The sequence below is a fragment of the Osmerus mordax genome, chromosome 8 (genome assembly GCF_038355195.1).
Source record: "Osmerus mordax isolate fOsmMor3 chromosome 8, fOsmMor3.pri, whole genome shotgun sequence".
Lineage (NCBI taxonomy): Eukaryota > Metazoa > Chordata > Actinopteri > Osmeriformes > Osmeridae > Osmerus > Osmerus mordax.
Window position 1 is genome coordinate 13,693,944 of NC_090057.1, and position 26,733 is coordinate 13,720,676.

Sequence of the window (26,733 nt, forward strand, 5' to 3'; positions counted from 1 at the left end):
ATGGAACAGGCCTCTGAATATGTGAGTTCCACTTCATGCAGTGCCGGCGTCGCCTGCATGAAGTGCAGTCATTTGCAATCATTTAGCCTACTCATATTGCATTAATTCATTAGAACCCCTTTTGAAACTATTAACAACGTTGTCCCCGGCATCTCAGATAGAATTGCGATTCAAACAGTGAAACAGTACCATCTGCTAACTGAAAACATGCCAAGAAAACGTAAATAAGTTTAACATTTATTTAGGGGAAAATGACTCATTCCAAAAAAGTTTACTGGAAGCAATCATTGTCAGTAACAACGCAAAATACAACCGTTTGGTCCAAGTTTGTGTTCCAGGTTGAGGTGGTTCACGATCTGTTACTCACAGATCATTTCTGGAAAAAAGCATCATGCTAATTATAACAAGGTCAAAATGAACAATTCAAGTATTTACAGGGGTATATGTTTCTTTCAGGGGCATCAATACAGTATATGCTCTATGCTCGATTAATTTACTTAAATGGCTTTAAATAAAAGCCATCTAACATAAAAATGTGTAGAAATCCATAAATACCAACAAACTACAATCTTCATGTTTGTTTTACCTGGGATTGGGAGCAACAGTGGAAACGCACGTCATTGAGAGATGTGTGGTCGAGCAGCCAACTCTTGTACTCGTCCATCTTGGTTTCAATGCCGCAGATGCCCCCATTGCGACATTCCTGGCTCCAGGTGCCGTATTCTCCCCACTCATTGCCGTTACCCTCCAGAACTGGGTCGCTGCTGCAGCGGAATTTGATGTTATTGACGGCAGTGTCGTCATCAAATATGCCCCGGTGTGGCTCCACACGCAGCTGGAAGGAGACGAGTGTTCCCGTGGGGCAATACTGAGGGCTCGACCAGTCACCATAGCTTGAGACAATGAGTACAATGGGGAAGGGAGAGGGGGAAAAAGGTAAATGAGCTAAAAGAGATCAATAGCATGGAACAGACAAAGGGTGCTCTTTTGGTGAATTACCGGGGATATACAGGTAAAGTTACTCAAGTTTCCTCAATTCTCATATCTTAACAACATTTTTACAAAGAAATTACATGATCAGACCGAAGCCTGACCTGTACCTTACATTTAAACTACTCACACAAGGCAAAAGGCTAAAGTTTACAAAGAAGTTTAACAAGTCCGTAAGAGTTAAAGTGTTATCTTACTATCCAATGTGAGACTCGATTGTATGAAGGTAGCGCCTGTCCTCGGCTTTGGCACAAATGAGACGAATGCCATTGAGGGAAGTGTCATCACTAGAATATTGATGAGGTTGCACCTGAAAGAGAGTAGATAGACACATGCTAGCATGAAATTAACCCAAATAGTAGTGTGGGTTACTTCTATGCACAACTGTATTGATTCCAAAACTGACAAACATTTGAACCAAACTCTCACAAACTTGCAATTTGTAAATTGACACACACACAATACATAGTTTTTACCCTCAGACTGAACCCAACAGCATAGAACGTGTCAGGACACATCTCAGGCCATTTCCACTTCCCAAACTTCTCTCCATTGGACACGGTAAGCACAGATGAGTAGGGTCTGCTACTGTATGCTGTGCCTGCACGCTCTACGGACGTAATCTCCACAGATGCAGAGAGGCCAGGGGACAACGTAGCAAGGACCACAGCAATTGGGAGAAAGATGGCCATGTTTACAGTCTCTCAGCCTGAAGACACAGAAAGCCAACTGAGAACTGATATCTCTTATAGCTTGACCTGGCCTAATGTGGCCTCCACATTGTAAATAATTAACATATAAATAACAGTCTTTTTACAAGCATGGGTAGTAGAACAGGGGGGTATTCCAGTAAGCAAGTTCAACAAACTGAACCTAACCCTGGTCTCTGACTTGATTTACTGTAAAATGGGAATCCTTGACTTTTCGGTTCCAGTAAAGCTGATATGAACTAGAGAGCAAGGCCGTAGCTATGGAGTCACCATATGGGGGGGGGGGGGGGGGGGGGGGGGGGCGAAATACAAATTTGAGGGAATGCAGACATCCCAACCTGCAAAAACTCATTTCAGGGAGGTGGCTCTTTTTGAGCTGGGTGTGGCCTGCCTGGTGGGGGTGTTGTTATCTATATGTTAATTATTTACAGTCTTGTGAACCAGCATGGGTAGTAGACCAGGGGGGTATTTCAGAAAGCGAGTTCAACAAACTGTGAACCTGAGTTGATTTACCGTATTCTTTGGAAATAAAACCGCGGCTTGTACACTGATTTTATAGTTTTCTTGTGGTTGTACGGCTTATATTTCGAATCGGCGTATAGCCCGTTTTTAGAACAAAAAAGTGGCTTCGTCCCAAGATCTCTACAGACCTCCCTTACAAAAAAGGTCTATTAAAGTATACTATAAGTGTACTAAAAAATGGATAGTACACTTTTAGTTCACTTTTGATATACTTTTAAGAAGTAAGCTTAGAAAATAGTTCACTTTTGATATGATTTTAAGAAGTATACTTAGAAAATAGTTCACTTTTGATATACTTATAAGAAGTATACTTAGAAACAAAAAATTGTATACATTTCTTCTGGAGTAGGATGTAGGCTACGTTTTCTTTTATTATACAGCAAAAACAGTCAAAATACTTTTAAAGTACATTACAAGTTACATTTTTTAGATCCATCTTGTATATTCTAATTAGTCATGTTTATGCATTGCACATTGAAACCTTTTTGTTACTGAAGCTGTAACCTTAATTACAGCCAAAACATTTTGAAGCCCTATACTCTTATACAATACTAATAATTATCAATTGGAGTGTTAATGGAAAAAACTACTTGAGAAAGAAGCAGACAGAAGGGTTGCATTATGCATTTGAAGGTTATACTGTCAAACTGACTGAAGTACAAAATAACAACGTGAAAAAATGAAGATAGAGTGGCTCATTGGCTGGTCAATTCCCATGATGCAAGGCGGTAAATAGTGTTAAAATTTGCTGATAAATTTGCCATTTGTTCGAAATACAAATGTAACTTCATGAATTTAGTTTTTTTTATTGTGTCTGCTTAGAATGTAGTGTTTTGTTGCGTGGTAATTGTCATTGTTGTGCTGGTTTACCATTGTAACCATGAGTTAAATGACTGTTACGTTTATAAGAAGAGCTGATTTAAAGCAATATGAGACCATATGCAGGAATTAGCTTCTTTCAGGTAATAATAAGTGTCACTTGGCGAGGGCCCCCGTTCTCGTCAAGTGATGCAAGATCGGTGGCGTTAGAGGGGCCCCTAAACATATAAATATTATAGTAAATCATAGTAAATGGACATTTATTAAGTTTACTTCTTGAAGTACTTACATTAATTGAAAGTGCACTTGAAAGTATTCCAAAGTATATTTTGAAGTACTTTAAGAAGTATACTTCATAAACTAAAAGTGCACTACACAGGCTACTTTACAGTATTCAAAAGTAAACTTCAAATACATTATAAGTGTACTTTAAAGTGTACTAAATGACCTAAAAAGTGGGCCAATTCAGTTTACTTAGTACAAAAATAGTATATAAATAAGTACACTGCTAGTATACTTTAGGTACCATGATAATAGTATACTTTTTATACTTAAGTATACTTACAAATTAAACTTGAAATATACGTATTTTTTGTAAGGGCGTGCAGCTAATTTAATGCTCAACACTGGAATGGGGGCTTATTGAAAGAGGAATTATTTACTGTGTCGTCTCAGTTACACTATCAGGGCTTAGAAATACAGTGACTTGCTAAAGTAGGCAAATGGCTAGTAGAACATTTCATAATAATTTCAGTAAATCAAACAGCTGCAAGACCCAGTGAAATGTTATATACAGCTAGCAAACCAACGTTAGCTAGCATCACTAACGACAATTCAACTTCGGTAGGCTATTCTCAGGATTTGCAAGCTAGCTAAATTTATACTATATCTAAAATAATTTTGTAGACATAACAATGTATTTTTCCACGCATGGAAGTACTATCCACAACCGAAGTGTGTATGGCATGCTGTAGCCTAATATCGCCTATAGCCTACTCGTGCATTGCTTGGTATCAATGGGCCTCATTCACCAATATCTTCCTAAGTTATTTCTTAAATTTGTTCTTAAGAACATTTAGTGAATGAGGCCCATTGTTCCCGTATCAAAACAATACGGACAACATTGACAGACGAACAGGTCTGGCAATACTGTCGCATTGCTAGTCATATGTTGATAAGTAAGGGTCAAGATGTGATTTGTTTGGTTGTCCTACAGATAATCGTTTGGTATAAAGGGAATTGTGAAGCATTATTCTGTGGATTCTTCCTCTCTTGAGGTCTTCTCCTCAGCTCTGACATGTCCTACTCATTCTCCTTGCTCACCTCTTACTCTGTCTCCCTCTGATTTACAATAACCATGGTAGAGTAGGTAAGATTTAAAACGTTCATTTTGTAACATGTTTGCCTTGTAATGGATTTCATTCATGTGCAATGATATAAAATATATATTTCATTTATCTTTACCTTGACCATTCTTGCTTTGATTTTACAACCGTACAACTATTTACGGAGGGGGGGGGGGGGGGTCGTGTCCCCCCATCCCCCTGGGATTTCCGCCAATGTGTGTTTAAGCAATACTTCTTCTTTTTTATGATGTGTTTTGGCAAACTCAAAATTCACTTTACAGGGAAAGTTTTCATTGCACCATCTCAGGTGTAAAAATAAAATAATGTATTTGCTGCCATCTGATAAAGAACACACTGTAGTTCATTGACAGTTTTATTTACCACCACTGTATAATTTACCACTCCTTCCATCTTTCAATACATTTATAACACTAATCCACAGTACCCATGATGCAGTCTATGATTAAGATGTCGGTGAAATACAACTACAGATTACTTGAATATATATAGTAAGGTAAAATAAAAGAAACCTTGGGAGGAGCTAAACCCTAAAAGCCCCTTTACGACCCTAAAAGGGGTCTAAAATCGCCAATGCTATTTACAACAATGAGTGACTTCAATATTTATTTTAACCTATTTGAAAATGTTTACTTTTCTGAATGTAGTGTGTCAGTGTCACTTAACCGCTCATCTGACATCCCATTCACTATTCACCTCGCTGGTCAATCTACTGCAGACAGGCTGCGGTAGCAGTAGCAGCAACTCTACACATGGCCGATTATTTTCTTCTTAAAAATCTTGATTTTATTTGGGGACAATGACATGGCTCGATAGCTGGCTAGTCATGTTGTTAAATATACTGTCAAATAATAATTACTGTTTGGAGAAAATGTCAACTTTGATGCGGTCATCTCACATCCATTTGCTATTCAACTCGCTCCACAGGCTGCGGCCGTACTATGGCCGATACTTTGTTCGTGAAAATCTTGATATTGATTTTGGGACAGTGACATGGCTGGTTAGCTAGCAAATCTTATTGTCAAACATACTGTAAAATTATATTTACTGTTTGTCAACCGTACACAATGTTATTGCCTCTGAATCTTGCTAGCATAACGTTAGCTTTCGGGCTAATAGCCAAGGGAAAGCCGGTGTTGGTTCTATGACCTGAGCGGACTATAAAATATCAGAGTTGGCTAACGTTAAAAAACGTTAGATTTCTTTTGCAAAACGCCTGAAAACATATATTAATATTTGTAAAAAAAAATCGTTGGCAAGTGACGATGGTATAAGCGGGATAATGCCCTTCGAGGTGCGCGTCGGACGGTTCACGCCTCCGCATCGTCCATTATCAGGTGATATTGGACACCTCGTAGGGCATTATCCCTTACGTAATTTCATCTCTGCTCACAACTCCACATTAGAAAACAATGACCAATTTGTCTGAGGCATATGTGTATATCCCTCCCTCCCTCCCGCCTCCCGCTCCCCGCCCCTAGAAATTGCTGGGCCCTTGAAAAGGTCCAGTGAATGGGCTCCCCCATAGGTCTTTAACGAAAGTAAAGCTTTACTTATATTAACGCATGCGCCTGTGTGCTCTCTCTCTACTACATAAAACATGTAAACTGAGAGAGACTGCTACTCCGTGATTGGAGCTACATTATAGCAAAACAAATACATCTTTATACATAAAACTTAAACATAAAGTTGAATAAATAAAACTGAAAGGCCTTAACAACTTGTGTGGCGCCGGGCCAGACACACACACACACACATCAAATAACAATTTGACACACTGAGATCTGCTACACTCACACCACATTTTCTAGTATAAAATGCAATTTACCTGTCTTCATCTTTGCCTATTATACAGCCATCTTCCTTGTCTTTTTGGATGCAAAGTCTTTTCAAATGTATTTGAAGTCAATTTGTTTAGCCATTTCACAGTCAATGGCAAGTATTGCCAGGTGATTGAGCCTCTCCTGGCTCACTGTGGAGCGCAGGTCATTTTTATGATTTTGAGTTTACTGAAGGACCTTTCTCCTCCTGCCACAGTTACAGGTAAAGTGCAGAATATCTTCATAGCAATACGAGCAACGCAGAACATGCGCTTTCTCAGTGTCAGCTTTGCTCAAACTAGCTTCCTCTTGGCTAGCATCGTGGCCACTGCTGCTTGTCTCTGCAGCCTGTCTGGGAGCATCTTTCGGAGTTGACTGGAAAACAATATTTATTACTTTTATTTTGGGGTCTAATGCCCTTGCTAGCTCTCTCCTTCTTTTTCTTTTCTGATATCCCGATTTCTGAACAGTTGCTGGCATGGCAACGAAATGTAGCCTACTCTGACATTAGTATTAGCTTAAACTTACATCAATAAATGACATCGCTAAACAAAAAACGACTCATACCATTTTTAGGGGAGGGGGGGGGGGGTTATTATGAAACAGGCTACAATTTACTAAAGCAACAATACAATGTTTATGTTTGCTTTTTCTAAATAATGGTGAGTATTTCGGTTCAAAATAAAATTGGTTATAATTTCTTAAAATATTTAGGATGAACATGATTATTGCTGGCACCGCGTCTGGGCCCCACCACGGCTGGTCCCCAGAAAGCTTTCCCCCCTTTCTCCCCTTATGGGCGGCCCTGCCTGTGGTCTAGTTTGTACAGCACAATATTTTGTCCAAAAACCTGCAGTATGTCGCCTAGATATTAATATAAAAATGTACAAGACCAAGTGTAATATAACAAAACCTGAACCTAGCTCGACGATTAAAAAACAAATTCACAAATGCACAAACAACGTAGCATCAATATTCCATCTAAGTATAGTTTCGCGCGCAGTAGATCTCTGAATTATCAGTGGTGCGCAGTGGGTCTCCATAGCTACGCAGGTGACGGGAAAGATTCCGGTGTCTGTCGGCTGTCGGAGAGAAGAGAGAACTCCTCACAGAAGCTGCAGGTGGGCAATACAAATCTTTCCGCAATTTGGCATAACATCTCTGGGGATCCACTAGCCATAGTGTAAAATGTTTCCCTAAGAATATCTATAAAGTAGCTGTATTTGTCTTAAAATTGTATTTTGTATCTATATACTAGCCTATATAGTAGCCTAACTATGTAGGCTATTTAAAATGTGTGTTTAAAAATAATGCCTTAAAAGCAACTAAACTAAACTATGGCAGTAACAAAATGGCAAAATGAAATTTACATGTTGACCATGAATGTCCTAATATATAATCCTCCTCATGTTGTTGTTATGACTGAGGACCTATAGCAACAGAGTGTAAGAACAATGACAACTGTCACCTCATGTCTGGTGGACCTGCCCACTCGTGCTTTCCGGCCAATGTCTGAGGGCGTTAGGGACACCCCACCGCTGGTTTTCCGGCTGCATGATGGCGCCCCTGAGCTGGTCCGGGAGGTGCTTCTGGAGCGTGGCTGGGAGGAGTTTAACTCACAGGAGCACCAGGAGGGTGACTGGAACCTGTACTGGCGCCCCTCTGCCTTCCATGCCTCCGACTACAAGAGGCTCCTCCCCTGGCAGCGCCTCAACCACCATCCCAAAACTGTGGGCATCACCCGCAAGGACTGCCTGGCCCGCAACCTGAGGAGGATGAGGGGGACGTTTGGTTCGACTCTTTACAACTTCAGTCCCACTGTGTTCATTCTGCCCAACGACTACACACGGTTCCTGGCAGAGTATACCAAACATCACCTATGTGGAGCAGGAAGAGGAGGAGGAGGAGGAGAGGGAGGAAGAGCCACAGGCTACTGGATCTGTAAGCCAGTGGATCTCTCCCGAGGCAGGGGGATCTACATCTTCGAGGACGTCAAAGACCTGGTTTACAACTCGTCCGTGATCGTCCAGAGGTACGTCAGCGACCCCCTACTTATCTCCGGCTACAAGTTCGACCTGCGGCTGTACGTGTGCGTGAAGAGCTTCCAGCCCCTCACCGTCTACATGCACCAGGAGGGCTTGGTGCGCTTCGCCACCGAGAAGTACAGCCTGTCGTCTCTGGACAACCTGTTCTCCCACCTCACCAACACCAGCATCAACAAGTTCGGCCCTTCCTACACCACAGATAAGGAGAGGGTGGGCCAGGGTTGCAAGTGGACGATGAGCAAGTTCCGGTGCTTTCTCCACAGCCAGGGCGTCGACCAGCAGCTCCTGTGGCTGAGGATCAACAGCATTGTGACCCTCACCCTGCTCACCGTGGCCCCCTCCATCCCGCCCAGCCATAACTGCGTGGAGCTGTTGGGCTTCGACATCCTAATCGACGCCGCGCTCAAGCCCTGGCTGCTGGAGGTCAACTTTAGCCCCGCCCTCTCCTCTGACTGCCAGGCCGACGTCACCGTCAAGAAAGGGTTGGTCCACGACATGATCGATCTGATGAGCTACCAATCAGGGGACAGCCTCAGGCAGAGAGGCTACCTCCGACAGAAGCACAAACGCCCCTGTTACCTGGGCAGCCAATCACAGCCGGCTCCCGGTCTTCCTCTCCCCAAGTCTGTCTGCCGGCACCAATCAAAGAAGAGGAGCCACAGCCAGTCCAGTTTACAGGCCCTGCTGATTGAGCAGAGGAGGAAGTTCCCTCCTTCCTCCCAGCTGAATCAGACCTGCTCCTCCCTCCGCTGGGTGAGCGGCACCGCCGGGCCTCACCCGATACTTCCATCACATCCTCACCCTATCGCCGCGGTAACCGGAAACAGGAGGACACGTCCGACGTCCTCGTCGCTCGTCACGGGGAATCGGGCGACCGCAGGCGTGTCTGAGGTTACAGACGTGTCAGGAGACACGGACGCGTCGACACCCGATAGCCTCCGGCGGCGGGCCACACCGCAACACCACCACGCTGCGGGCTTCTCTTCGTCCTCATCCTCCTCCCAAGCCTGTAAACTACCTGCCATCCCTCCCAGGCGACAGCTGTCAGTCAGGAGCCCCTGGGCCAATCAGAGGCAGGAGCGAAGCATGGCTCCTCGTCCTCCTTGCCGCGTGGGGGACTTTATCCTGACCTTCCCCTTCAACCGGGCCACGCTGAGGGCATCGCGAGACGGGCTGGACGTCCGGACGGCCGTTCAGGAGGTCAGCAAGCTGGCAGCTCAGCTGACGTCACGTCGGAGCCAGGCGGAGAGGAACAAGAGGAGGAAGGAGGGGCCAGGGGTGTGTGGGGGGAGGCAGGAGGAGGAGGAGTACCTGTTTTGGGGGCCTAAGAACCCACCCCTGCTTCGGGAATTCTGCATCTCCAACTGATTATATTTGCACTTGTGAACAACTTTTATATAAAAGCTTATGCTTGATTTGCCATTGTGGTCCTGAGAGAAGAGTACTAATACCACATTGTACACAGACAAAAACATTACAACTATACATAAAGTCAGGATCCATGTATACGGCCTTTTCGAGACAAAATACTGTATGTCAAATGGACTGAGGTGTGTGTGTGTGCTGGAGGGTGATCATGGTTTCACAAAGAGAGAGTGAGATGAAAAGAGAACGTACATGTTGACCTCATGAATAATCTGTCATCCTAATTAGATTCCTGCTGACACACAAACAGGGGTCAGTTTTAGGTTAAAACTCTAACCCTCTCACCCCTGAATACCCATCTGCCGTAGACCAGTGTAGACATAACTTACACAAAACTTGATATAAAGTTTATATGTGAAGTATAAATAGCTTTTAATTACCAATATAAAATGGTACAATTCTATTAGAAAAAAAAATGTAAGCGCTGTCTTTGAAAAATAGACTTTACATGATAAACATGAAGACACATGTAAGATATGATGCAAAGCAATCATCTCAAACATCTAACAGCAGATAAATAACCTGCAGAATCTTTTGTATTGGTAAGAATCATTCAATCATTTGGCACAAAAGCCTCAGAACAAACAGCAGCCTGACAAAAGACATTCTTCACTTCCTGTCTGTGATAATAGACATGCTTCACTTCCTGTCTATGATGACGGCTCTGTCTCTGTCCTTAATGCGGACGCGGCCGGAGGGGAACTTGGTCTCCTGGCGACCGGTAACGTAGACCGTTTTGACCGTCCCGTCAGGGTACTCCCTCCTCTTGAACTGGGAGGTGTGGACCTCTCTCTGCCCGTTGGTGAACTCCAACGTCTTAACTCCTCTATGGGGGGCGGAGAAGAGAGGAGCCATTAAGAAGTGTCAAATCAAATGCACCTGATGGGGGTAGGGTTAGTGTATGTTGGTTAGGGTTAGTATGTTGTGTATGCTTGGTTTGAGCAGGCAGTGTTTCCCGGAGGGGAGCTCTTACTGGGAGATCTTGACCAGCGTGCCATCAGGGAAGATGCTCTCCTCTCGCCCGTCAGGGTGGAGGTACTTGAGGGTCTGGTCTGGGAACACGATCTCCCTCTGTCCGTCCGGGTGGTGCTTCTCTGGGGTGGACGGGGATGGGAGCACCAGGGGAATATATAACGTGAGGATCTATTCATCTACGCCTGCGTAGTGGAAGGTGGTTATGAGACGGAGCCTTACCTATCTGGCCATTGGGGAAGTGCAGGACCTCCAGACCAGTAGGGTAGGTGGTGTGTGTCATCTGGGCGTCAGCATAGTGGTACACCTGCCGTGTGACAGGAATCGGCAAATCTCAAATAAACCCAACTAACTGCGTAGCTTCAGTAAAACTATTGAATCCTATACAGTGTGGTAGACTGACAGATGGAGAGGTTAACAGACAGACGTACTACTTTCCCATCAGCCAGTGTGCGTTTGACATCTCCGTTGAAGAAGGTGACCGTCACAGACTTCCTGTCAGCAGAGATCTCCTTCTTGGTTCCGTTCCGGAATGTGATTACTCGGCAGCCATTTGACAGGATATGTTCAATCTGGGGAGAGGGGAACCAATCACAAGGCAAGGTTTATATGGATGGGAAGGAAATCACACCCTTTATTCACATGACGATAGGGCATATCTCAACCCCTACCTTTCTATTTGCATAGCGTATCTCCTCGCTTATGTCTATGTTTGTATGTGTCCCAGGGGTGTGCTCGACGTGAGTGTAAATGTGTGCTTCAGGGGTGGAGTTAGCAAGTGTATCTGTCTGTGTCTCAAGGGGGGAGTTAGCCAGTGTGCCCTCTGAGCTTCCTGAGTATGAGTACAGTCTCTCTGGTGGATATAAAGAAACATGAGCATGGAGGATTAGCAATCATGGACACCCACAACATTTGTCATACAATACTAATACTGTCAAGGATGAATAGAATGCACTAAATATACACAGGACAGGAAACCTGCACTTACTTGTGGAGGCTGGTCCCCATTCCCTGTGAGGGTGTTGATGCTGCTAACACAAACACAAGAGGAATGTTGCGTATAAAAGCTAATGTAGCTAAGCTCAGCCAAGATCCTAATCATATCACAGAGATGGTGTTCCCAATCCTGGTCCTCGGGCCTCCCTGCCCTGTATGTTTTAGATGTTTCCCTGCTCCAAACACACCTGATTCAAATGAATCGTCATAAGCAGGCTTCTGCAGAGCTGGATAACCATAGATATATATATGTGGATAACGACCCATTCATTTGAATTAGGCGTGTTGGAGCAGGGGAAACATCTAAAACATGCAGGACAGGGGTGCCCTGAGGATTGGATTGGGAACCACTAGAACATGGTATCTTTGTCTTTTAGCAACAGCCTTCACCACTCTCCAGTTGGTAATTCCCTGAAAACACAACTGTCAGAGAGGACTTGAGAAAGCAGCACATCCACTTTTAATGAGGCCCTATTTTTCGTAGGGAGGGAAACAGCCCTCATAGGGAGGGATACAGGTCAAAGCTAAAGGAGCCATACATTATAGAGCCGGGAAGCGACACAAGAGTCAAATCAGGCTCGAACATGGAAAGCCTCTAAGTATTGGCAGGGAGCGTATTGATTGCACTGTGTGAATTATGGATGAAGTCAGAGACCCAAGGCTGACACAAGGTATTGTCAATCCCTATCAATAATTACTGAGGTGCTTAAAGACCACTTCAGAGACTATCATATACTTGAATAACTTGGTGCTAATTAGATTTCCCTCCCCCTGTGGTTCCAGAAATACAGCCATCTATGCCCATGGGCAAGTTGGACAGCAAGAAAACCCTTCTATAGGCAAGAATTCATACAAACAATGCATTAATTATACTAAGTCTAATGTGTGTGTGGGCCATTAGAAGCCCACTAACCGTGTTTACAGCAGAGTGCACTGCTCTCCTCTGATAGGCTGGTCTGTTGAAGGCAGGCGTGTCACTTCTGGTTTGGGTGAGATCTGCAGATCTGGCTGACACAGCCCTGGATGAGGATGACGGTGGTCTCTGCCCAGTAGTATGAGATAAACACACACACGAACACACACCGTATCAGTTCTCTAGCATGTCCACAGGAAGGAGCTGTTGCTTAGTCTAGCCAATCTCTCATCACTCAGCCATTGCAAATAGTAGTTTGTGCTTAACTGATGGGTCTGGAATGAGAAATACATTAAGAAATAAGTATAAGAGACAGACAGATAGACAAATACATCTATAATGCACTTAAGTAAAGTGTGAGCTGAACTCACAGTTTTCTGTGCTTGTGTGTGAGCTGTGTTGCTGGGGGTCTGACTCCTCCGCGCCACCAGGGGGTGCTGTCCTGGGGAGTTCAGCCTGTCTCTCAGCACCAGGTTCTCCCTGGTCAGCGTCTCCAGCTGGGTCTGCAGGCGACCGTGAGCCTGCGACCAATCACACTCTCTCCTCTGGAACTGCTCCTGCAGCGCCTGGATCTGCTTTCTGAAGTCCTATTCTCACACACACAGTCCCAGTGACCTTTTCTAATAGAGAACTGAAAACAGTGTCTGTTTAATACAGTTTCCATGAGTTACAGTGTGCGTATTGCATATCTAGTCATATGGAAGTTCCAATGACTGTTGTTGCAGGCAGGTCAACACAAGTAGACCTATGATCCGGAACAGGTGAATATCACCTGTTTCACAGTGACACACAGTAATTTCCCTGAACCTGTCGTCATCATAATGAAAAGACTCACACTGTGATGACACATGTAGTAGTAATGAAGTAATATAACATTATCCAGTATTACCTTAGAACACCCTCCCCCCCCCCCCCCTCCCCACCCAGGATCCTGGTGAGACCAGTTCTAAACTGTGTTATTTTACAGTATGGAGAAGAGGGGGGGGCATGCACCCCTTTCTAGTGTTTGACACCTGTCAAGCCCCCTCCAACACCAAACTCTGGTTAAACTTCACATTTTTAATTGCTAAAGATGCCGATGTAGATGGCTCACTCCTACTGTCCCTTGATTTCTTTAAAGTGCCCATTTTTTACCAGTCCATTTTGATGAATGTAGTAAGCGAAAAAATAAATGAATGAATTATCACTTAGCGCCTAATATGAACAGGGCGGGGCTATTGTGACACAGACGTGCTTGTAAAATGAAATTAAATCATGAGTAATTTACAGCTTGTAATGTGAAACTGTATTTCTCAATAAAACTTTACCTCAGTTAAAAATATATATATTTGCCATTACAAACATTCTCTTGCACGCCCCCGGTGGTCAGTCTGTGCACCACTAGGGGTGTGTGCACCCCAGTTTGGGAACCACTGCTCTAATGCATCAGTTTTCAAACTGGGGTACGTGTTAACAAATCTCTAATGGCGCACAATGCATTGTATTTACTATAATTTGGCGATCTAATAGATGTGTAATCTCGGTTCTATAAACTTCAGATGCATTGATGATTGTTTCAATTTTCCTGCTGACTACAAATGTTCAGTGCACACATGGCTATTTTACATATTAAATTAAGTTTTTTAACAGAAGCCATATTTAAATATGTTACTAACAGCTGTGCAGGACCACTTGGTAGAAGTCTAATCCCTCCTCCTGTATGTTTATACCAGCCGATTGTGAAGTCTTGTTTTTGCAATTTCCCAATTATTGGTTAATTTCAAAATACACATGACCAATTAAAAGCCGAAGTTCTGCCTTGCAGACTAATTTAAAAAAAAAATACAAGCCGCTATGCACTGTATGCCTGATGTGAAAACTGAAGAGTTTTTAAATGTTTCGAATAGTTAGGTCATTGTTATGTTGTTTGTATCACATTATTGGACCATATGACTATATCAGATGGGGGTACGTAGTGGACTATATTATATTTTTTTGTTTGAAAACCCCTGCTCTAATGGTTTCATCCAACTTGTCCGAACAGGCCTATACTATGCAAGAAGACTCACTCATGGTCTGACGGCAGGATTCGGACAGTGATACCCCATCACAGTGGTCGGTTTCGCAACCACCTCAGTTACAGTTACAAGCAAACGTGTCACGTTTACACTGACATACCAACTGATCGGTCCACCATCTTGAATTCACCTGATCCATCCCAGATAAACCAGGACACGCGAGGCTGGTGTGCCTGTCCCTCTCTCCTCTCTTCTTCAGCACCGCTCGCTCTCTGGCGGAAAACCCAACACCGCCACACAGTCATGTACATGAGCTCTGTTTGCATGACAGTTTGCAAATTGCATGACACGAAACCAAGAGATAAGAAGGAATCTGCTTAATCATGGTGTAGTTTTCCTGGTATAACCAACATTCTTATCTGGTTTCCATGCGGGTCGGTCAGATAATGTGTCACGAGCATTCACGAAGACATGCAGTTTTTCACCTGTGGTCAGAATCTTTTTCTTACGTGGTTTTCTCTTCTATTTTCATCTTTTGTGGAGGGTGATGATATTTATCTGCTGTGACTTTGCAGGGGGTTGACATATTTTGGATTCCTACGGGCGAACAGTGTGTGTTAATATGGGCATTATGTCTTTTGTGTCTGGTTATTTTAATTTACATTACATTAATTTGTTTAGTAGACAGTTTTATCCAAAGCAACATACACATCTTGTGTGTCTGGTTATAGAAACATTAGATGGTTAGTTAAGGCTTTCAGTTTGGTTGGGACTAAAGCCTAAGGTTTGCAGTCATCAAATCCATGTGTCTAACATATTATTAGGTCAGGAGTTCATAAAACATTTAGGCACCTTTTTAGATACAAAATCTCAATCGACTGAACATGGCTCTGACCTGCCTCCTTGGATTTCTCCAGAATTATCCACACCTATCACCCAGCTGGGAGCACCGCAGAGTATGCGTGACTGAGGCACTGTCATATTACAGCTGTCATGTTACAGCTGTCATTTTACAATAAATCGAAAGGTTTGATAATAGAATGCAATCGATCTGATATCTGTTGGCATCGCCAAACTGTAATAAACATTCATCCATAATTTAGTTTGGACCAAACTAAATGATTCTGCAACATTTTATGACCATCTATTAGAAAATCCATTGCTTGGCTTTACGCTATGGTAACAATTACGAGAATCTCTCATTTCATATTAGTGTAATCAATATTTTGATGACAGATTTTATACTTCACTACTCTACATCTGGGTGAGGCAGAGAGCAAAACACACATTGTAGACTGATTCTACTGTTGCATTCTACTGTCCCGCCTCTATTCAGTTGTATTCTTATACAACAGATAGCCCACTGACCATGTTGGAACACTTGGAGAGGGCGGTTCTTTCCTCTGTCTTTGGCTCTTGACGTTCCTTCAGGGTCAACGTGCCTCGTGAGCTTTGAGGAAGACAGACGCTCGGTCCCTCTCCTGGTGGGTCTGCGACGGTTCCCTGGCAGGGTTCTCAGAGGAGAGGTTCCCCAGGCTGACAGTGTGTGAGGGTCCTGTGATGCCGTCTCGGACCAGAGGACGTCCCTAAGCTCTGAGGGGGGTGGAAAAGAAACACGAAGCATCGTTTGTTTACTTTCTTCCTTCCTTTTATCCTTTATTTTTCTCTTGTTTTTCAATCTTTCAGGTACTTGTGTATGTTCCCCTTCTATTGTTTAGATTTTTGGAATCTCCCGATTGTGTAAATAAAGGTGATAAATCTCACCATCGCTGCTGGAGCTGGAGGACAGGGAGGAGGAGAGGGGGAGACCAGCAGGTCCCTGGTTCGGAGTCTGCAATTGGCTGGTCAGCTGACCCTCCCCGCCGTCACTGGGGGCGTCGCTGGCATAGTCCCCCTCCGACAGGTCCAGGCCACGGTCCTCGGGCCCAGCGTGAGGGGGAGGAGACGGAGGGGAGGGAAGCTGGTGGGCATTGGGGGAGGGGATCTCCTCCAGCCCCCCCTCACCCTCCGCCTCTTTGTCGCTGGAGGACGGACCACTTGAAGAGTGGAGACTCTCTGCTCTGGTCCTGGGATGACCTCTGACCGCCTGCCATGCTCTCGGAGCTGAGCTAGTCACCTCCCTGTGGCTGGTTCGAGAGCCGCTCCTCGGACGACCCTCTGCGGCCCCAGACCCGACGACTCTCACTATGTGGTCGTCGACCGTCTTAAAACCAACTCCTTCCTCCGAGGACTTGACCCTAGGGGGAACTAAGATGTTGGGAGGAGACGTGGGGGAGATTTTAGAATGCTGAACCAGCTGTGGCTCCTTCAAGTCAGCTTGTTTATGGACAGATTCTCGCCTCACAGTGGGCAGAGTCTGACCCTGCGACCCCCCCTCTTCCTCTCGCTCGGCAGATGTCGAGCACGATGACCGCGCCAGCCGTGCCCTCCGCGACACGCTGATCCCTCTCGGACCCCTGGCATTTCTGTCAGAGGAGCATAAAAGAGTTCCAGCGTTCTCATTGGCTGTGCTTTGTGACATTTGTCTCCCCATTGCTCTCCTTTCTTGGTGATCTACCACTGTTTGTTTATCCTTCTGTTTATTACGATGCCCGTTAGCTGTTGCTATAGCAACATCTGGCTGTTTAACCCTGTGTTTCATCTCTTGTGCTACATATCGGGCTGTCCTCTCTTGAGACTGATTCTGGGCTGGGGGATGGGGCGTGGCAGGTAAATTGGCCGTGGAGGTGAGGGGGAGGTCGAACATGGAAGGGGCCGAGGAACGCCGCTGCAACCCGCCAGAGGTGAACTTCCTTCTGGGCACCTGGGACAGGGAGGCCCTCCTCTGGACGTTGTGCTTGCTTCGCTCCATTCTGGACACTCCCTCCCCTTTGCGCAGGAAGTACCGCCCCCCCGCCATTCCCTTGGCTTCCTGCAGGTCCTGGGTGGAGAGAGAGAGAGAAACAGCAAGAGAGAGACAGAGAGACAGAAAGAGGGCACTGCAGCATTTTCATCTGACCCAATACAACACCTGGATTACATGACTAAATGGGTGGGCTCACTACATAAGGAGATACACGGCAACACCACACATTACGACAAAGTAGGATTAAAAAGTTGGCGGTTTCAGCCTCACAACAATTTTTTGTGCGAGAAACAAACGTAGTACACTATGTAGTAATGTAGAACATGGTAATCCTTTCTGTATTGACTAAATGTAAGTAGCTCCTAGCTGATGTCATACTGCTCTGGGATTGGCCTGCTGTAACTATTGCATACCAAACTGCCCTGTGATTGGCTTTGCTAGTACCTGTTTCTCTCTGAGCCTGACATCTTCATCCACCTTCAGCTGCTCCTCCAGGAAGTCCTCAAACGTCCTCTCCCTCTCCTTCACCGCGGGCCGGATGGGTCTGGAGCACAGGTATCATGGTCCAGTTGCATACTGCACAAATGTAGCAGCCATCTAGAGCAGTGCTTAGCAGTACCTGGTCTCTGCTGTGCTCGTAGCCCTTGTTTGCAGATTGTCAACACTCAGTGACACTCAGCAAATATGGGTCAGTAGGAATGCGAGTTACTCAAACTCCATTAGTCACACCTGTGTACTAGATAGATATAGCTACCTTTTGTGCTAGCAGATTGGTACGTGGTCATTAACAAAGGCTTTAGTACCTTTCCTCCATGTTTGTAAGCGACGGCCTCCGTATACCAAAGGGGCTGACAGGGCCCTCCCCCTCCTCCCACCGGTCCTCCTCCCTCCGGTCCTCTTTGATTGGGGACAGGGTTCTCCGTCTGGCCACATCCTGTCCTGAACTGTCTAAATGACAGATACACACAATTACCATCAGGCTGTTAGGATGTTGTTTGTGTGTGTGCATGTGTGTGTGTGAGCATGTGTGATTATCAAATGATGTCACAGCTGTCTGTGGAAGAAATTCAATAGAAATCCAAAGACGACCATAATGATTCATTTAGTCATTTTTCGAGCTAAGAATAACATTCTCCGAAACATTGATGGTGCACTTGGGGAATCGAGGGCTTGTGGAGCAGATGTTGGGAAATGAACGAGTAACATAACAGTGCCAGAAGGTAGGTGTGAGCCAACACACGTCTACGTCAGCACAGGGCAGCGTTGTTTGGAGACAGAGAGTGTTGTCTTAGTCAGATCAACTGGAAAGAACTAGAATGGATCGAAGATATAGTCACTCCAGCTTAATTATTATCCTTTGGAGGTGCCTTGTCTAACCTGCAGGTCTACAATGTGAGCACCAGGGGGATTGGAGACTGGGGGATAGGATTGGTGTGTCTCACTGTGATTGTCTCATCTTGTCTAACACACACACCAACTTAAACATGTACAATCAAACCAAAAAGAGTGTTCAGGGTAAAAAAAACAAGTAAAGAACAAACAGCCTATGGTGTGGTCCCAAATCACGTCTGCATCTTTCGAAGAGAGGATTCTGGAGCTGTTGACATCCTGTGGTTTAAGAAAGGGGTTGTTGTTACTGTGGTTGAGACACTTTTGGTTGTGTTCGACGGGTGTTTGCTGGAGTTTGCCGTGGGTGGAAGTTCCATGTACCATTTCTCAAATGAAGTCTTTTCAAATGAGTCTGTGTGAAACCCCATTTGATCTCCACTGTCTGTTTGATGGAACTGCCCTCACTGGAACGGCTGGATACAATCCAAATGTATTCTCTGTGCATTCTCTTTATGTCAGTTAATTGGATTATTGGAATCCATTGTTAAGATGGAAATTATTTAAATAATTGATGTGGACATTTATCTGGTGACTTTTATGAGCAGCAATTGACTGTAACATATCCTAATAACCCTCATTGGTGTTTATGACTAGTGTCATTGAAAGCTGAAACATGGTATATCCTCTGCTTGACTGGAGACATTCCTTTGAGTCAGTCAGCGTACAGAGACAAGTCTGAACGAGCCTCTGCACTGTACAATATGACATCTATTCTAGCTTGGAGGCTATACTAAAAAGAAATATCTGCCTTTAAAACACAACATTCCAACTGGTGGCTTTATTTACTTTAGAAAACAATTTGACCCCCAAAACCCTTTAGACCATGTTGCCTCTGCTTGTTAATATCTAGCATATTCCCCAGGATATACTCTGTCCCTGTTGACAGTCTTATACAACTTCTTAACATAGCTATCATTCCTGCTGTATGCAGACGTTTCTGGATTCTCAGCCAGTCTGGCAGTCTCTCATACTAAACTCTCTTTGAGTTTCATCAATCAAAACTTATTTTTATGGCAACGACTCTCCAGCATAAAATCTGTCTTTCTCAGGAGAGATTACTCCCTGGAGAGATATCACAGGATGGAGGAGGGGGACACCCCTCCCTGCTCCAAATCCTGAGGGAATTATATTTTGTGAGAAGGTGAAACGTTTCCATAATGTTTTCTCTCCTGCCCCCTTCGTCCACCCCCCCCTCCCCCCTTCTCTCTCTGTCCCTCTCAGCAGCATGCTAGTCCTGTTCAGTCAGTAGTAACTCCCCTCCTCAGGGTCAGGGAGGGGCTAAACAAACCACAGAACAGAGCTGACTGCGTGCAACGTGTTGAAGGGGAGGAGGAAGGAGGGAGGGTGTGCTGTGATTCAAGTCTCAAATTCACCAAGCAAACACACAAGCCTTGGAGTTTGCCTTCACACGCACACGCAGAAATCTCCGGAGTCCCCTTCGGGAGTTACAAGAGCTCGTCTCATCTGGTGTGGCTAGAGACTCCCTGTATCTTTCCTTGGTTTCCAAACCAAACCGCTTTTGAGGTTCAGCTAGAAACTGCAGTGATTTCATTGTCGTGAAGGATTGTCTTTTTCGAGCTCCGGCATGGAGGCTGAACTGCTAATCGTACCGACGGAGGAATACCACGCTTCAGAGGACTGTGAGACCACTAGCCGGGGCCTCTATAGCTTCTACGCAGCTGTGATGATCATCATCTTCCTGCTGGCTATCCCACTGAACATCTCAATCCTCCACCTCTTCATCGTCAAGCTCAAGTTCTGGAAAACCAACACCAACAATGTGTTTCTGTTTAACCTGGTCCTGGCCGACATCCTGCTGTTGTTCTGCCTGCCTGTGAAGGCCTACAACTTCATCCACGGTGAGAGACGCAGTGAGAACGACGTGGTCTGCAAAGCCATGCTCTTCATGCTCTTCCTCAACCGAGGAGCCAGCATCGCCTTCCTCACCGTCACCTCCATCGACCGCTACTTCAACGTGGTGCATCCAGGAAGGAAGAACCTCCTGAAAGCCCTGAAGAGGTCTCCTCAGATCTCCATCCTGATCTGGCTCCTGCTGCTCCCTCTGACCATCCCCACCATGCTGAAGACCTTCGAGTGCTGCAACAGCCACAAGAGCTACAACTCCACGGAGAATCGGGACGACGCCGTGGTGAAGGACGTGGTGGACAGTCTGAGGGAGGTGGTGTTCTTCACGCAGATCTTGATCCCCTTCATGATCCTGCTGTACTGCACGGTGCGCATCGTCAACCGCCTGAAGAGGAAGACGGTGGGGGATAAGACCAAGCTGAGGAGAGCCATGTTCCTGGTCTCCTCGGTCATGGTGTTGTTCTCTGTCTGCTTCCTGCCCTGCACCGTGGCCAGGATCGTTCTGCTGGTGGCCCGGGTTCAGGAGTGGAAGGAGCTCTCCGAGGACGCAGCAGCGCAGGTGTTCGACGGCCTCATGGTCCTGTCCTTCATCGACTGTCTGCTGGACCCCTTGGTCTACTGCTTTTGCAGCACCAAGTTCAAAAACATCTACCTGGGCAATTACTTTCCCTGTATTCTGAAGAAACACGAACATCCCCTCGAGAACAGCACCTCCACAGCAAACACAAATCCCAAACGCGATAATGTAAATACCGCATACTAGCCAAGCCCCTGGGGAAAAGACTGTTCTCATCTATATGACTATTTGGGGAAAGGAAGTAAAAAAAAAGGATGTACAGTTAGCCAATCATTTTAATGCTTGCGTAACATTGGTTGTCATTGTTTTTTTCATCAGACCTCTGGTTGTCATAGTGCCGCCTGAGCATGTAGCAAACGCAACAATATTAGATTCTACCAAAGGAAGTCTGAACAAGAACCCTTCAGCTCCAGTAGAAGACGTAAGAGTTATTTGCTGCATTAGACGAGGGATAACTAAATGTATGCTGGTGGTTATGCTTCCAGCTTTCGCATTTGCTTCAGAGCTCAGGGCACTTGCAATACCAAGACAAGTTCAAACAACTATTGGTTGTTTAGAAGGCTATAAAACGTCTTTGTACAGAATATGGTCATTTCAGCTGTTCGCTTAGGCTGCATGGTGACATGTCTGTGTTGTTGTGTGCAGATGTCGTGATTCACCACTGATAAACCGTACAGTAACCAGTCATGTTTACACACCCCTGTGTGTGTTACATTACATTACTGCTCAGTATGACTGAGTGGTTAGTAACTGTCTGGATTAAACGTAGGGCATTTGTCATGCAAGTCAGGTTTTACTGAGGGCAGTTCTGTGGTCGCTTGAGGTGCTTGTTTGTCAGTCAATAACATGAAATACCAGTAATGTAAATATATTTCATTTGCAACTCCTTTACGTACATCTGTCCCCCCTGAATGTTAATGATGCCATTACAGACAAACATGATTTTAAATTTATTGTCCCTCCATAAAGTTTGTCTGTTAAGATACAATGTTAGAGAAACAGGCTTGTCAGCCCAGCTGTGTGACCTTATTGAGGTGTAGCTTTCTTACCTTGGGTTGGGCGTGTTGGGACAGGATACACCTCTGGTCCCAGAGTCTCAACCGAGGAGGGGAACGTGCGGGAGGACGGGTTCCTGGTTCCCTGGAGATTGGCAGGGGGGAGGCCAGCTGGAGCACCAAGGGACAAACCTAGAGAAGCTAGATCTTCCCCACTGGAAGGGATGACAGCAACAGACGTTCCCCTCCCTGAATAATTCCCAAGTTCTATGGTACAGTCCACTCCAGAAGTTGTCAGTGCCGGTGCAGCTGAGCCAAACCATTGGGTAGAGAGAGAAGGGGGGAAAGGCAGACCTGAGAGGAGAAAACATCACAGAAAAGGTTATGAATTGTAACATTCCATTCTGTAGAAGTACACAGTGTACATCAAAACAAGGCTCCAGGCCAAAAAAAGGCCCAGACCAGGGCACTTTAAAATCTTGTACCACTTAAGTGTCAATATGAATTTAGGTGGAAGCAAAACAGCAATAGCTCCCATGAATCTAGCCACACACGTTCAACTTCAATCATGCAATATGATTAAGTAGTAATGTCCATATATTAATAATGAGCACGATGAAACTGTCATCTTATATCTAACCGAGAAAGAAATTACCTCATGTACTAAAGCCTTTAATACTGTGAAGCATTTTTGTATATTTTCAATGTGTACATATTGTTAAATAATGATACTTCAATAAAAACTATGCTGTAAATACCAGTTGTTTTTTTCTTCTGCTGGATAGAATGATCAAATGAAATAATATTTGTATAGCCATACTTGGCTACACAAATATTAATTACATCATTAATGTCATAATGACTATATTAGTCAATTACAGAGATTGAACTTACGGTAAACCCTTTTAATTAGACAAAGAAACAATCAAAACTAAACTAAATCTCACAGGGAGAAAAATAGATATGTTGGGATGAGCAACACAGTGAAGAGCCGCCTCCACCAGAGCCAGTTGAAGGCACAAGGACACCATAGAGGTCCCAATCATAAATGTGATAGTCAAAGGCATAATTTGAGCATAGCTACTGTACAGGAAGGATGAAGGGGGTGAGAAGCAGTCTACCGGTAGTTATGTAGCAGTAGACCTTATACGAAGTTACAATCATTGTAAGAGGCACAGTTCTGTATGGCCATATGAGTGCACTGAAGCTCAATGTATTACTGTAGGACTGGTTCATATGGACTTTGGTTGAAGACCAGAGGCCTGAGAAACATTCATCATTGTGATGTAATGAGTTCTCTGTGGTAGTCTGAGTTACTTGGCCACTTGCCATTTCCTTTGAGTAGTAAATCCCCTTGGTAGAAATATTTTGGTTCCCATTTTTTGTCAGTGATCTCAGACTTGGCCTTGATTTCAGAGTATCTTTCTAGGGGAACTTGTCTGTCAACAACCTGTCTGAGTCTCTACCCCATTAAGACATATGACTTAATAGAGACATACATTTTATTCAAGTACAGGGAGTCAGTTGGCTGAGCGGTGAGGGAGTCGGGCTAGTAATCCGAAGGTTGCCAGTTCGATTCCCGGTCATGCCAACTGACGTTGTGTCCTTGGGCAAGGCACTTCACCCTACTTGCCTCGGGGGAATGTCCCTGTACTTACTGTAAGTCGCTCTGGATAAGAGCGTCTGCTAAATGACTAAATGTAAATGTAAGTACTGTGTGTGCTTAACACTGGAATGTGAGCATATTTGTAGGGTAGGGCTTGATACTTACCGTCATTTTGAATGATTGCACCTTCCCTATTTAGCCTCAAGTGCAGAAAAACTAACTCACAGCCCTCATATCCAGGCTTTTAACAAGTTCAGCCAATCACTATGCACCTTCTCTTCTTCTCTCATGTGACAAACTGCATCAGAACTGATGTCAGTTCCATGCTGAGCTCTATCCGTATTACCTTTAAGCATGATCCTTCCGAGATAATTCGATGGCTCTAACCGTCAAACCATTATTATATGTAGTCAGATGGACGGACGTGGGAGTGGAACTAAGACATGCAAACGTGCAAAACTGCTATCGTGAAGCCACATTTAAATATCCTGCAACAGTCATCTGGACATCCTAGTACAGCCACAAAAAAAACCCAGCTAGGACCAACCACTGATGTTCTGTACTTACCCAAGCCTGAAACGCTGCTTCTATAAAACAGAGAACTGATTGTGGTATCACAAATCTGCATCCCACTGATCTGATAAACAACCTAAACAACCATGCTGCAGTTCTAGAAGGACAGAAGATAAGTATAAGATCGGTACACCATAAACCTCAAACCAATCGTGTGCATTTAGAGCGGCCATCAAAAACCAAAAGGTTGGTGCTGAGTCGGGTTACTATTTGCGAAAGACATTAAATGCTCCTTAAACTATTTGAGATGAAGAGATTTGGGATAATTTCTTACCCCCCAGTCAGAAGACTTTACGCATCTCCTTCATGTCTCTGCCAGTGTGAAGAGAGTTGTAATAGGATGACAGTTTTGTGCTCGACCCATATTGTCTCTTTTTTTGTGGCCTATGAATCTTTTATGAATACTTCCATCAGTTGTCTTGTCATGTGTATAGTGCTTTATGTTTATAGTGTGTCATGATATTGGTGATCACATTAATCTGTGCAGCACTTTGCCTAACACTCCTATTTGTGAAATGTGCTCTATATATGTTTGTCTGATACATTTGATTGCGCAATTGCTCAACAGTCAGTCGGTTTCCCTTTTAAATCACCTCTCAAAATCTGCTGAGCTACCACAATGACACAATCAAACCAAATGAGTACTGTATGAGCATACAGTATGTCATTTTTGTCTCCCTCAGGTTTGAGTTCAAGAAATCCAACAGTATTTTTCTGTTCAAACCTGCTGTTACTGGCCTCTCTCCCTGTCAAGGCCCCACTAGTCAGCTGCAAATATGGATTGACCCCCCAAAAAATCTAACAATAGGTTTCTCAGTGGTTTACAGTAGTATCAGATGTCGTATCAGAGGTCTTACAAACATCCTAAAAGTTGACCAAAGTTTGACTCCAACAAAGGCCCCATTTTCAAAATGGCGGCCGTCAGGTCCTTAAAATGACCATTACTCCTTTGTATTCGTCCTAAGCCTGGAGTTCTGGTGCCTGATACATGTTTTGGCCATGTCATATTCTAATGAGCATATTTGCATGATAGACAAGTGATTACAAGTACAACTAGAAAGGGTACAATTTCTGGGGAAATTGTAGGGTGTGCTTGCTTGCGTCGGTTGCACAGGGGTCCGTTTTTTAATGACATTTTTACAACTGATATTTCTGTATATGTTATATAAAAATGCATACTTATTATTTATAAAGATTACATAGATTTAAAAGCATATATTTTTTGCTGCTCATTTACAACTGAAAATACGAGTGAAGTGTAGAATGAAATAGATGTCTTCTCATTTCCCCTGCAAGAGGCAGCCTCATCGTTGAATCAAAACGAATACATTTGGCAGACCGGTGTAAAAATTGACCTAATCTCTATGATTTAAACGTCCTTTTAAGTTTTTCCCTTCTCGTGATATTTTCAAGCATTTAGCCTACTCGTTGCATTCAGTCATTAACAAATAACCCCCTTTGAAGATTATTCTACGACGTTACCGGCAGGTAGAAGATGGAATCGCGATTCAAACAGTACCATCTGCTAACTGAAAATATGCCCCCCAAAACGTAAATAAGCTTGACATTTATTTAGTGGAAAATCGCTCATTCATAAAAAGCTCGCTGGTAGCGATCATTGTCAGTAACAACGCAAAATGCGATATAGCCCTGTGTGGAGAAGCTGCCCCGGTAAATTGTACTACTACGGTACAGTACTAGTAGACTACTGCTGTGTTCGTCTTGGTAGCGATTGCGTTGGTTGAATTGGATTTAACGTTCCGTTGTACGGTTTAGGCTGAAATTAATTATTTTCATGAACAGATTGACAAAGTTTAGGCTGTGGCAATGAAGTTCAGGTTAGTAGTTAGATAGACTTTTGATTTAAGTAAGGGGAGTGCCGAACATGTTCTGTCGCCGTTTGACTTCCTAAACAGCTGTGTAGTGTCTTGCGTAGGCTACAGCGTTGCAGTGATACACTGGATTGAAACCACAGGTAATGATAATTTCACCCACAAATCGTTTACTTGTAATCTAATGTCATAATAAATCCTACAACGAAAATGTATATGTGAGGAATGTTTATTTTAACGATTGAAAACAGATACATCATAGACCACTGTAGTATGTGTTGCCCGGGCAACACAGGCTAATGTCATGATGCTAATACTTCAGTGAAATAGTAGACTACTGTTTCCGAAAGTAGATGTACTTCCTTAATAATATCAGCTTATATTGTACATTACACATCACAATTGTGTGTCATATCACAAAGTAAAATGAGTAAATAGTTATCACCCTGGCCTCTTTGCTTGTGGCGTTTCTGCAGC

At 44.2% G+C, this 26,733-nt stretch overlaps 4 protein-coding genes across 4 annotated transcripts; 2 read left to right on the plus strand and 2 right to left on the minus strand.

Moving 5' to 3' along the window:
- Window positions 1–225: 225 nt before the first annotated feature.
- Window positions 226–6,579, minus strand: LOC136947575 (vitelline membrane outer layer protein 1-like). The gene is made up of 5 exons (XM_067241690.1): window positions 6,234–6,579; window positions 1,467–1,699; window positions 1,188–1,300; window positions 587–893; window positions 226–376 (listed from the first exon to the last, which is right to left on the minus strand). The coding sequence occupies exons 2-5, from the start codon at window positions 1,680–1,682 to the stop codon at window positions 371–373; spliced, it is 642 nt and encodes a 213-aa protein (XP_067097791.1). The 5' UTR covers window positions 1,683–1,699; window positions 6,234–6,579; the 3' UTR covers window positions 226–370.
- A 1,100-nt stretch (window positions 6,580–7,679) lies between these two features.
- ttll2 (tubulin tyrosine ligase-like family, member 2) lies at window positions 7,680–9,638 on the plus strand. The gene has a single exon (XM_067241808.1). It carries the CDS (start codon window positions 7,680–7,682, stop codon window positions 9,636–9,638), a length of 1,959 nt encoding a protein of 652 aa, XP_067097909.1.
- A 412-nt stretch (window positions 9,639–10,050) lies between these two features.
- si:ch211-140l13.3 (centromere protein J) lies at window positions 10,051–22,435 on the minus strand. Its single transcript, XM_067242157.1, has 15 exons — window positions 22,300–22,435; window positions 18,222–18,366; window positions 17,863–17,962; window positions 16,338–17,493; window positions 15,942–16,166; window positions 15,083–15,170; window positions 14,734–14,845; window positions 12,948–13,163; window positions 12,577–12,705; window positions 11,656–11,698; window positions 11,339–11,520; window positions 11,099–11,239; window positions 10,890–10,974; window positions 10,669–10,789; window positions 10,051–10,521 (listed from the first exon to the last, which is right to left on the minus strand). Exons 2-15 carry the CDS (start codon window positions 18,230–18,232, stop codon window positions 10,335–10,337), a joined length of 2,796 nt encoding a protein of 931 aa, XP_067098258.1. The 5' UTR covers window positions 18,233–18,366; window positions 22,300–22,435; the 3' UTR covers window positions 10,051–10,334.
- On the plus strand, window positions 20,153–22,986 carry gpr31 (G protein-coupled receptor 31). The gene has a single exon (XM_067242158.1). It carries the CDS (start codon window positions 20,393–20,395, stop codon window positions 21,434–21,436), a length of 1,044 nt encoding a protein of 347 aa, XP_067098259.1. The 5' UTR covers window positions 20,153–20,392; the 3' UTR covers window positions 21,437–22,986.
- The last annotated feature ends 3,747 nt before the right edge of the window (window positions 22,987–26,733 follow it).

Bases quoted from the DNA above. Each gene is read 5' to 3' on its own strand.
- gpr31 (XM_067242158.1), top strand. From the start codon at position 20,393: ATGGAGGCTGAACTGCTAATCGTACCGACGGAGGAATACCACGCTTCA.
- ttll2 (XM_067241808.1), top strand. From the start codon at position 7,680: ATGACAACTGTCACCTCATGTCTGGTGGACCTGCCCACTCGTGCTTTC.
- LOC136947575 (XM_067241690.1), bottom strand. From the start codon at position 1,682: ATGGCCATCTTTCTCCCAATTGCTGTGGTCCTTGCTACGTTGTCCCCT. The intron at 1,301-1,466 runs GTAAAAACTATG...ACTCTCTTTCAG, and splicing joins CTGTTGGGTTCAGTCTGAGG to GTGCAACCTCATCAATATTC. The intron at 894-1,187 runs GTAAGATAACAC...CATTGTCTCAAG, and splicing joins ATCGAGTCTCACATTGGATA to CTATGGTGACTGGTCGAGCC.
- si:ch211-140l13.3 (XM_067242157.1), bottom strand. The intron at 17,494-17,862 runs GTACTAGCAAAG...CTCTCCACCCAG, and splicing joins TCAGGCTCAGAGAGAAACAG to GACCTGCAGGAAGCCAAGGG. The intron at 15,171-15,941 runs GTCAGTGGGCTA...GTTCGCCCGTAG, and splicing joins TCTCCAAGTGTTCCAACATG to GAATCCAAAATATGTCAACC.